Below are 11,229 nucleotides of genomic sequence, written 5' to 3' on the forward strand. Positions count from 1 at the left end.
AGGCGGTAAAGCACGGTTTAAAGTTCGTCATATCGAGTTCAACTGAACACAAGGATAATCGATCTTTGATCATACAAAACCCCTCGCTTAACGATGATTGGAAATTCAAGCTGGGGACAACTAATCAAAAACTTTTCATCCGACGCGGAACATGCAGCAGCTCAAAGCACCACTGACCAAGATTGCGTTCCAAGAAATGGCCAGGCCGAAAAAGCTTGGAAAGCCATAGCTTACTCCTTGATTCTCGTGGTTTCCTTCGTCGGGAATGTCCTGGTTTTATTAATCTTCTACAAAAACAGACAGCTGCGAAGGTCACCCATCAACTTCTTCGTCTTTAACATGGCCTTTTCCGATCTATTTAACCCTTTCACCATCATGCCTATCACAGTCGTTCAGATAATCTCAGGATCTGACTCCTGGAAAGTTTCCAATCCATGGCTACTCGGAAATATTTTGTGCAAACTTTGCTACTTTCTTCCAGATGTTTCGTTAATAGTCTCTATCCAGACCCTTCTATTGATCTCATTTGACAGGCTCTTAGCTGTGGTCTTTCCGTTTAAAGCCAGTCTCATCTCCCCAAAGGTACGATTGACTGCTATCTCGTGCACATGGCTTATCGCGTCTGCTCTTCATGCACCTTATTTTTACACTTTTCAATTGTTCTCCGACCAAAACGAAGCATATTGCAAGCAGCTTTGGGAACCTACAATCGCAGATCACCTAGAGACACACAAGAAGTTTGTCACAGCAACATATATCATTTTCTTTTTAGTGCCTTTCTGCCTCTTGGTCTTTGTGTACGGCATCATCGCGTGGACTTTAAGTAATAACAACAAAAGGAGACAAAGAGAATTATCTTGCATACAACGCCAACGGGATCAGAAGCTCCGTAAAACTATCCGAATGTCAGCAGCTATAATAATTGCTTTTTTTATTTGCACGACCCCACTTTTTGTTTACATGTTCACCATGATTTTTATTTGGAACTGGACTGACGACCTGCAAGCGTGCTCATTTCACACGTGGATTCCATTCTTTTCTTTCTTTATGGTTCATGCTTGGAGTGCTGTAAATCCATGCATTTGTTTAATTTGTATTAACGTCTATCGGAGCAGCCTTGTGCGAATTTTACCATTTAGCTCCAATGTCGTCCATGTAACTGCTACTCGATAAGTAATGTTATGTTCCTGAGAACGCTGAATCGAGTAAAACATCTTCTCTATTTTCTAAGCGTTAATCCCAACAAAATTAATATCATACATTAAAAACCGATGTTAATAAACAAAAATATCATGGAGTAAAGATAGAAAAAATAGAATAAAGGTAAGATAAAGGAAATAGAGAAAAATTTTTCGCAGTTATCAGAACGTTGATCCTAACAAAATTAAGTTTACACTTAAAAAAAAACAGATATCCGTAAACGAAAATATAAACAACCGAAAGAATAGACTAAATTTGCTGTTAAACATCATTAACATACGAAGAACTCAACAACGACCAGTTGTATTTGAGTAGAATACAAAGAGCTATCTTTTCAATAACAGTGTACACGACATCTTATCGAAGATAAAGTGGAAATCTTTACGTTCTTAATTGACGTTTGTAGAGTTTGTTTTTGTTTCCTATAAATTGGACTTGTAGTCTTCGAAAGGCTTTTTAGCGAAGACAAGAAAATACTACTGCGCAACATCCTCTCTTTATTTTAAACTCTGCTTTTTATTTTTCTAACAAATTAGCCCCAGAAACTAAGCCCCTTTAAGCATAGTCCCGTTTTATTGTTTCACTTGATCATAGTGTGGCCCGTTTGAGGTAAGGAGACTTGCAATAAAAATCACCAGTTTATTATTATTAAAACTGTAGACTTGTTACCTTTAGGGCTATATGTGCTGAGACAGTTTACTTTGTACGGCTAGAGAGCATGTGTAGCAGTACACCGACGCTATTAAAATATCATTATTCTATCAATTTGAAGTTTGCGTTTTTACAAACATGGAAAGCTATGTAACCCAAAAGCTTGCATATAACGTAATTACAGGAATAAGGCCTTTTGCATAAATCTCTGATTTATTTCTTTATTATCCTGAGTATTAAGTGTTGCGTGATTGCTACGAGGCAACATTAACTTAGCGTCATGATGTAACGGTGGTTGCCATACGCCGTGTTTATGATTAAATCTTGTGGATGTTATGATAATATCCACAAGATTTAATCATAGTCTGTAGGTATCTGATATGTGTAATATTCACAGTTTCTAGGCAATAAAAACTTTGAAACAGAAACGAATACCCATTCATCCTATTTTCAACCTTTTTTTTAAACCTAATCTGGACAGAAAATGAAAATAGCTTGAGAGAGAACTTAAAGTCACAAAAAATTATGAAAACAATATGGTGTAATTCATAGCTACGATAACAGAAAGTGACAGAGTAAAAGTTGTCCTTTGAATAGACATTAATTTGTGGCTTGGATTAATATTTTTACCCATTTTATTACTTTGGAATTTAATTGATCCGTTCTAGGGACTTGCGTGTATATGATAATGTTCAAAGCCGAGGAATGAAGGAGGATATTAGTGAGCGTGGTACGCGAGGAGGGAAAACTCGCTGTAAAAATGCGTAAAGTTGGGAAAAGATAACTTTTTGTCAAGCGTAGACTTGTTGGTGTTGTGACAGATAAGTGATTAAACTTCTTAACACACTTAGGAAATAGCATGAGGCGAAGTGAATCTATGAAGGGGTGGAATCCGATTTAGTTAGAGGGAAGGGTAAAATTGTTTTCTTTTACATTATTTCCCATAGGGTGTGCTTATTAGAATGCTGCCGAGGATTAGCTTTACCTAAGAGTATACTTCTGAGAGTGTTGTTTAAAGGGGCTTCATAGGGTTTTTTTGATCGCGCGAGATCTGGACCCGAACATGGCGCGAGCTCTAAAAATATCGCCGAGCAAAACAAATGAGGCGGCTCGATACGATCGCACGATTCTTATCACAAGAGGTGTGTAAAAAATATATCCGCATCATGGACTCTGGGACCCTGGGAATTTGTAGGCCTTTTACGCCTGAAAAAGGCCAACATAACACCCGCGGCGCGTTCGGTTGCTTCGAGAAGACCTCAAAATAATGAAAACAACGGGGGAATTGTTAAGAAAAGGCTACAAAATTTGTTCAGCGAAAACCGAATTACGAAGACGGCTGCGAGGAAAAAGAACAACTTACAAAACGGGCTCTAAGATCTTCTTTATATTTTCCATAGTGCAGCATTTCGATGATGCTTGCAAGGATTCCTCGAAATGAATCGCTTAAAGGTATGTACCTTATTATCTTTCACAGAGCAACAATAGAATACAGGGCCACTGATGTCCAGTAGTGCTTATGTTGGATGTCCAAGAATTTCGCAAGTCTGAAATTAAATGCTTAATGAATACTCGTTGTCCGCGATTCGAAAGTCTATGCATGCTCAGATACCGATCTTGGCGAAGTTCTATTCCATTACGTAATGTTTTGCGACAAAGAAAATAGAGATCTTTCAAGTAAAATTTATCGCGCTTCCCTCTGTGGAATTTCCTGGAGACCTGAAGATTTGCTGGACCGTTAAATATATTTGTGCCCTTCCTGATACCTGTTAATGAAAAAAATTCATAGGAAAAATTTGAGATAGAGGAAGAAAACATAAAATTGCAAATAGCGAGAAAACTACCTTTGTAACCCTCTTCTTTTAAATAATCGGCAAGAGAATTTTCGAAACTTGTGAAAATTTTGAGAGTTTTCGCCGAAGAAAATTGAAGAAAATCAAAAGCAAAGCCAAATTATTACTAGCGAGCGCCTCCCTTCGTGGAGCCTCTGCTTAATCATTAATGACGAAAATAATTTTTTTTAATGTATAATACAGCGAACGATAGTCCGAACCTTGCTAATCGCCTTTGGATGTCTTTTAATGACATAGAAAAGCGAAAACAAAATATTTTCTTGAAAAACAATACGCTGGCGCGCGCGCCAACGTTGAGCAAAAACCCTATGGAACCAGCTCAAGGTTAAACACAACTTGAAGAAATATGTCCATACGTGTGCTGGTGACTGCCAGCCTTCCCGCAACCTTTGTACTGATACATCTGCAAGACTGCCTTACTTTATATTTTAAGTTAAGAGGGGTTATAAACAGCATGAATTCCAAAAAAACATATGTTTACCCACAAAAAGCGTCACCGAACTTTCTGCTTTAGGAACTCCCCGACCGCTACACGGGTGGCACTTGTTCGCGCCCATGCATTGCGCAGCGCGCCAAATCGTAAACTTTCCTTGCATTTTACAAAAAAGAAAAAGTTTCGTCTGTCTCCTGATTATTAATTTTGTGGGTTGTATACTAATAAAGTAATATAGGAGTTAATACCAAACTCTTACCATCGAGAATTACCTAACGAAATTAAATATGCAATTTAGCGGACGGCGCCTATTTACCCTGATAATAGAGTTTAGCAAGAGGACGGGAACGTCATTTCAGAACGGCGCGCGCAGCAAAAATGCCGAGAAAAAACCGGGTCGAGAACACCATCGCGTTGTGTTGAAAAGTGACTTAGCATTCGTTTCAACGAATCGTCCACGTTATATTTGTTCTTGAATATCCTAACCTTGGCTCTTTAGAATCATTATCAGCTTTGAATTTTCGGTTTCACAGACCGCTTGAAGGACAACGAAATTATCTTCTTTGAGAGTGAAACAAGCACAAACCGAGGATAGTTTACTTCAAGTGAGTTGTTAATATGAATCCACATGGGCGATTAAACAGCTAAGTCTCGAGTCTGCAGATTCATCTATCAAATTTTGAAGCCCACTAAAATAATTTTTTTCTATGATTTGTATCGCTGTCATTTCGTCTCGTGCTTCTAGATTTCAGCACTACTCGTTTTTCTTCATAATTTTGTAAAGTATAATTTGGAATTGAAATCGTCGCCGTTTTTTCCCTTGTCTACTGAATATTCTTCTCAATCATGACAGTAAACCTCTTTTGAGCACCACCTTCTTAGAGTTGCAATGCATTTTGAACGGAGTTATCAGAAGTTATGGCGAAAAAATGTAGAGATCAAGCGACCCAACGATGGAGTTGTTTACAATGAGTTCCCGTTTAACCATGAACGAATGAAATGCACTCAAACTAGTCACTGACGAAACGGTTAGACTGAGGAATCAGACTTCGTTCCTGTTTTATTTTGTTTTTGTTTAATTTAACTTTTTTAACGAATAAAGTCGTTCAAGACTGAATCAAATTAATAGATTTAGAAAGCCGTGCCGAAATCAAGTTGATTGTTATTTTCTTTCGTAGATGACTTTCTTGTCTAAGTTTTCACCGGCGCTGATCAAAACTAAAGACATAAAATAGTGTAAACCCGAGCGATTCTCAAATTTTTTTATCTCTGACTTCAATCCGCCGAACACTTTTTAATCAAAGTTAAAAACGACAATAACAACAAATAACGCCGAATAATATAGCAAGTAACCTTCGTGTTGTTTCATTTTGATAAACTTCAACATGAAGCAAGTTTAATTTATTGATGAATTAATTCACGATAAAATTAACAGCACCCGTTCTTAGAGTTTTCATACATGGTTTAAGAAATGTATCAAAGAAAAGCCCTCACGTTGCTTAAAGCCACACTCAATTAAAAAAGGTAACTGAGCCCTAAAATCTTAGATAGCTTGCTGACGATCGTGTTTCCTTTCGGTAATCCAGAATAAATGTAGCGGTAAATTTTCACAAATTCACCGAATAAAACAAAGAAAGGAACCTGGTTATCCTGGAAATGAGTTCTGAAATCATTCCAAACAACACTATCTCGTTTATAGGTGCACACTTAACGCAAATCCTAGGCGTTTTGATCACGACGGGAAAACCAGCGAAATGACGTCCTGAACTTGATGGGGAGAACGGCAACGCTAACACCGGAAGTCGAAATAGAGTCGTGTCCAGATTATCCGCGCGCTTTCCCGTTCTGAAATGAAGTTCCCGTCCTCTTGCTAAACCACTCTAATGTACTACTGTCGAAAACGTTTCGCTTTTGCTTTGCAAATAGCTAGTGCTTATCCTAACCGAACTTTATGGACATTTGGAAACTTGATTGAATGTTTTCTTTTCATCACTTCAAACGAATAGAGTGCGGTCTTTTGGTGTTAGGATTCGCGCGATGATTGGCACAATGTCTGTGTTGCTTCATAATATTGAATTTTAACCTGTGAAATTTTTAGCTTTTCTTCCCACACGTTTCCACGGGGAATCCACTGTAATGACTGCAAGAATAAAAAAGGGAAGTTGACTATATCGAAACTGTAGGCCTTAAATCAAGGAGTGATTTTGATGGAATATCCAGCAATCAATCTTATCAGCACAATGGAAAGACGAAAAAAAATTGGTGGTACTGATTTTATTATCATTAATTGCAAATTCAGAGACATGTGTCACGACTGTTCTATCACCTAATTGGTTCACATCATCTAACCTTTTTCAATCAAGCAAAGCCTTGCTATTAGGTTTTTCTCTTTGAATATATCACGCAAAGCCTCATTAAACAATTTCATGGCATGGAGATGAAAGTGGATATCATCGGTAAACATTTATTACCGAGTGTTTATGGCGCCAACATTGAATCTGAAAGCATGAAATTGTGAAGCACGAGCCACGATACATGAAATGCAAATGTATTAATGAAGAGAGATTTCCTTTGAAGCCTGTGTACTTTTCCTTAGAATCTGATAACAGACAAGACTAATTTATCAACAGTTTGTTACCAAAACATAAATGTGATAGTCATTCTTAAACACCGAGCCATCGGCAAAAGGAAGGTCTAATAGCAGTTTAAGTTTTTTTTCTCTTTATTCTACATAGTATTACCGCTAATAGTTTGTCTTCCCCTGATTTCTTTTCTTTTTGCAGTCATTGATTAAATCATTGCTTACTGAGATTTATTGCTCTCTGTTGCATCATGGAAGTTGTTAATCCTTCTGCGGGACTGACTGACAAGGATGATCCGCTTCAAGTCGGAGCCTGTAGCTTAATGTTTCAGACTATGTAATCCTAATTCTTTAAATCATGCACTTCTATTTGATAGTAACAAGAAGTTGTAAGAAAACTTCGAAAGCAAGGAGTCACAAGAAGATGTTGGGAGATGTAAAAATCTCCCTCAATCTAAGCCAGTTGAAGGCTACAGATGTTTTTGCTTTTATTTTCGGATAAAGTGGTGGAGTAACAACTAATTAAAAGACCCAAGTAATCTATTCATTTGTCTACCTAATTTAAAATTGCATTGTTTCTCGGGCACAGCATTCTCTCCAGAACTCATTTGCATGTAGTTCAATCAATCTTTTTACAAAATGATAGCCAAATATTCCCTACGAACATGACTCGAAATATGTATTTATCTAGGGCAAGGAAAGACCGGCCAGGAAGTGATCAGACATTCGCTCGGGTGAGAATACGACAGTCGAGCAATTCGCTCAGTTTGTCAACCATCGAGCTAGGAGAGTTCGAGATCCACAATTAGGTCTTAAAATATTAAGTAGGATGAATCCTCTTTGGCCCCTTCTCTCAGTGTATATAGAGGTGGGCAAAAACTGTGGGTAGGGTACTTTTAAAAGAGACTAGTTGAAAAAAAATTCAATAGCATATATTGTTTTTTGAGCGCCGTTTTTGCCAGAAAAGGGCAAAATCTGCTGGGATTATAAAAAAAAATTCACAATGCAACAAAGTGCAGTAAATTTCAGCGAGAGATACATTGATAAAACATTCCCATCAAATTCAACGAAGGACAAATGGTTAGCGGCATTTCCTTGTAGACACAGAACAATGCAATAACCAAAAAAATACCGGTTGTTAAGGAAGGCTTTAATCAATTGAGCTCTGTTATGTATTTTGATCAAAGAGTTGATAGCCACTTTGCCGTCGAGTAGTTTCTTTCTAGTGTGCTAACATAACTTCTCATCTCTTTCGCTTGACACCTGCACCATTTTACTTTTGACAGAGAAAAAGTTCATGATCAAGCACACAAAATTCCAAACTTACCCTGACTTCACGCAGTTGAGGAGTCAGTGAGATGGCGTTGAAAATGATAAATGCATTACTTACGCCAATCAGGGGTTAGTTGAGCTTTATGGCCTCATAAAATTCAGGCCGTGAGGGATAAAAAATAAAACACACAGGACGCTAGCCTGAATCCAACATTGGAAACATAGGAACTTCGCGAATATCGCTCTCAAGAAACATTAGGAGTCAGAAAACAATTTATTAACCGTCTATTTTTCAAACAAATTGCCAGTCTTTTATCTCAAAAATCAGTTCATCCCAGTCAGCTAGAATCGGGCATGACAAAGGAAACTGCGTAATTACTTTGCGCCACGGATTAGTTTCATGGCGCCATCGGCTCATCATCTAAGGGCATCTTGCTGTGTAACTAGGGTGAAAGAGACAACTCTTCCTCAACAACGCTTACAATAGTGCCTTTTAAGCAATTGACCCTTTGTCATGCAAAGAAGACATTTATGAGCGGCGCTTATGGTCGCCCTGTAGTTATCGAATGGAATATATACTTAAGAAGTCATTCTAAAAATCTGTCCTTGAAAAAACCGGCAGATAAAAAGGACAATTCCATTAGGCAGTAAAACAAAATAGACAGCCGTCTATATGTAAGAAATATATATGTTCTAGTAAAACTACAATTTCTTATCGCGGAATGAATATGCCTACATGACAAAAGCAGGTGATTTGCAAGAAGCTCAAAGCCATGTCACGTACAGATTAATGAGAAATAAGTGTATAAGTAAGAACAGCATACCAAAGCGGACTCAGACGTGATACCAAAGCTTCATGAGCGCAACTTCGATAAGCAGGCGGGAAGAGCTTTGCAAGGACATTCTTTGCTTATTAATCTAGAGTATTAAGATGTTTTCAAATTGTACCTTGGAACAACTTGGCTGTGGAAACACTTCGGCAAACATATCGGAGGATGCTGAGATTTCAGACGACCGAGAATGTTTTGGGAAAGAAGACAACCGGACTGAAATATTCTTCAAAGCACTGGCTTACTCTCTCATCCTTCTTGTTTCTCTTTCTGGAAACATTTTGATCCTGATAATCACTTACAAAAACAAACAGTTGCGAAAATCCGTCTATTACTTCGTGTTCAACATGGCAGTATCCGACTTGTTTATTCCTCTGACCATCATGCTCATCAGAATCGTTAACATCTCTGCGGGACCAGATTCTTGGAAAGTTGACAGTCCTTGGCTACTGGGAAACATTCTTTGCAAACTGTGTCACTTTCTTCCTGATGTTTCCCTTATTGTATCAATCGAAAGCCTACTCTTGATATCACTGGATAGACTAGTGTCTGCACTGTCTCCACTAAACACCACATTCGAGTCAGCGAAAGCACGTGTTATTGGAATTCTGTGTACGTGGATCATCGCCTCTGCAGTTCACTCTCCCTATTTTTATACTTTCAGACTGATTTCAGAGGAAGACGGAGAAACTCTTTGCGTGTTTGACTGGGAACCAGCCTTCGATCGTCAAAAAACACACAAGATATATAGCACAACAATTCACATCGCTTTTGTCATCACACCAATTTCTCTTCTAATCATTGTGTATGGGACCATTGCCTGGATCTTGAAGAAGAGAAACAACCGAAACAGGACACAACTTTCCTATCAACTACGTCGTCTAGAGCAACAACGAAGAAAGGTCATCCAAATGACGGTGGCCTTAGTAATTTGCTTCGTTTCATGCATGATACCGACGGTTGTTTATATGTTCACTCGAATATTCCTCTGGGATTGGGATGACCCACCCATTTGTGCGTTTGAAACGGTGCTTAGGTTCATAGCTGGATTCATGGTGTTGTCTTGGAGCGCTTTGAATCCATGCACCTGCTTGATATTTACGAGGATATATCGTAGAGGCCTTAGAAGACTTTTACCAATCCTCAGTTGACCTATCGACGACTGAGAGAAGTAGATAACAACAGATTTTAAAATGAAAGAACAAAGAAAAAAAAACAAGAAAAGCCAAGCAAAAAAAAAAATTAAACGCGTCAGGGAATTTACCCGCCATAATGTGTCATACGTTTCCTTTTGCTGTGATAAAGGGGAAGTCATGTTAATTATTGTGGTCTGGTTAGCCTGTTACTCATATGGAATCAATCAGTAAAACACAGAGTTTGTCTCTGAGGCAATGTAAATCAAATTGAAATAAAACATTTCTCTAGAAATGAAGCCGGAATAAAGAAATTAACCTAATGTTCAGATGAAAATTTGGAATTAATTTCTCTCTAACAGTTAACATCCGGGAATTTGTTTGGGGGATAGGTTTAGGCCATCTTGTCTGACAGAAAATTATATGCGACATTTGAACTGCCAAATTTCTTTAGCTGTCAAATCATTGTGTTTGATAGAGTAATTAAAGGTCATTTCTAGAACCATTTGTTGCTGAATTCGATTCGTCCCAAGCGCATGGGAAAGTCATTTTGTTGCCTTGCTCAGCATGACGGTTGTTTATGAGTTTGTATATAGAGTGAAACCACAGGTAACAAAACGTCCTCTTGTCGGGAACAGTTTCATCAACTCCCGCAGTTGAAAAATCTCGGCCCTCTCTTCCCACGTGTCCAGTCTTGCGGTTATCCTTCGTTAGTCGCAACAACGTTCTTTCACAGTCGCTCACTTTTGTAGTACCGGCAATTCCTCCGACCATTCCTAGCTTCTGCTTTAATCTTAGGCAGAGGCTTTTCAACTTAAGTAATAACTTGATGCTATTAGCCGCTGGTGGTAATACGGATCACACATTTAATGAATTCCACCCAGCCTGATTACGTGCTAAAAATCAGAGTTTTACTATGGTGAGCTCGTGGATAAAATTTGCAGAAGAGAATTATAATACTAAGTTATTGTGTTAGAAGCCAATGATCCTGTGATTCCAAGAAACAGAATTGAGCCTCTGGCAAAAAAAGAGGGTTAAGGTAACCTGTGGGTTAGTACTCTGAATAACGAAATAACAAAGTTGATATTTCCCTTACCGTGGGTAAATTCAATTTTATCGAGAGAAAATAACTTCTCTTGATTTGATATATCATTTATAGTACTACTGTTGAGAATGCCTTTTAATGGTAGTTTTAATTGAAATAGACACACACACACACACACACACACATATATTTATTAAGTAATATTAATAATTAAAGCACATAAAGTGTCAA

General features: G+C 38.0%; 2 protein-coding genes across 2 annotated transcripts; both read left to right on the forward strand.

The window, feature by feature from the left end:
* On the forward strand, positions 1 to 2,152 carry LOC131785798 (growth hormone secretagogue receptor type 1-like). The gene has a single exon (XM_059102742.2). The coding sequence runs from the start codon at positions 94 to 96 to the stop codon at positions 1,171 to 1,173; it is 1,080 nt and encodes a 359-aa protein (XP_058958725.2). The 5' UTR covers positions 1 to 93; the 3' UTR covers positions 1,174 to 2,152.
* A 6,656-nt stretch (positions 2,153 to 8,808) lies between these two features.
* On the forward strand, positions 8,809 to 10,062 carry LOC131785786 (neuropeptide Y receptor type 1-like). The gene has a single exon (XM_059102729.2). The coding sequence runs from the start codon at positions 8,922 to 8,924 to the stop codon at positions 9,969 to 9,971; it is 1,050 nt and encodes a 349-aa protein (XP_058958712.1). The 5' UTR covers positions 8,809 to 8,921; the 3' UTR covers positions 9,972 to 10,062.
* The last annotated feature ends 1,167 nt before the right edge of the window (positions 10,063 to 11,229 follow it).

Source organism: Pocillopora verrucosa, chromosome 14 (genome assembly GCF_036669915.1).
Source record: "Pocillopora verrucosa isolate sample1 chromosome 14, ASM3666991v2, whole genome shotgun sequence".
NCBI lineage: Eukaryota > Metazoa > Cnidaria > Anthozoa > Scleractinia > Pocilloporidae > Pocillopora > Pocillopora verrucosa.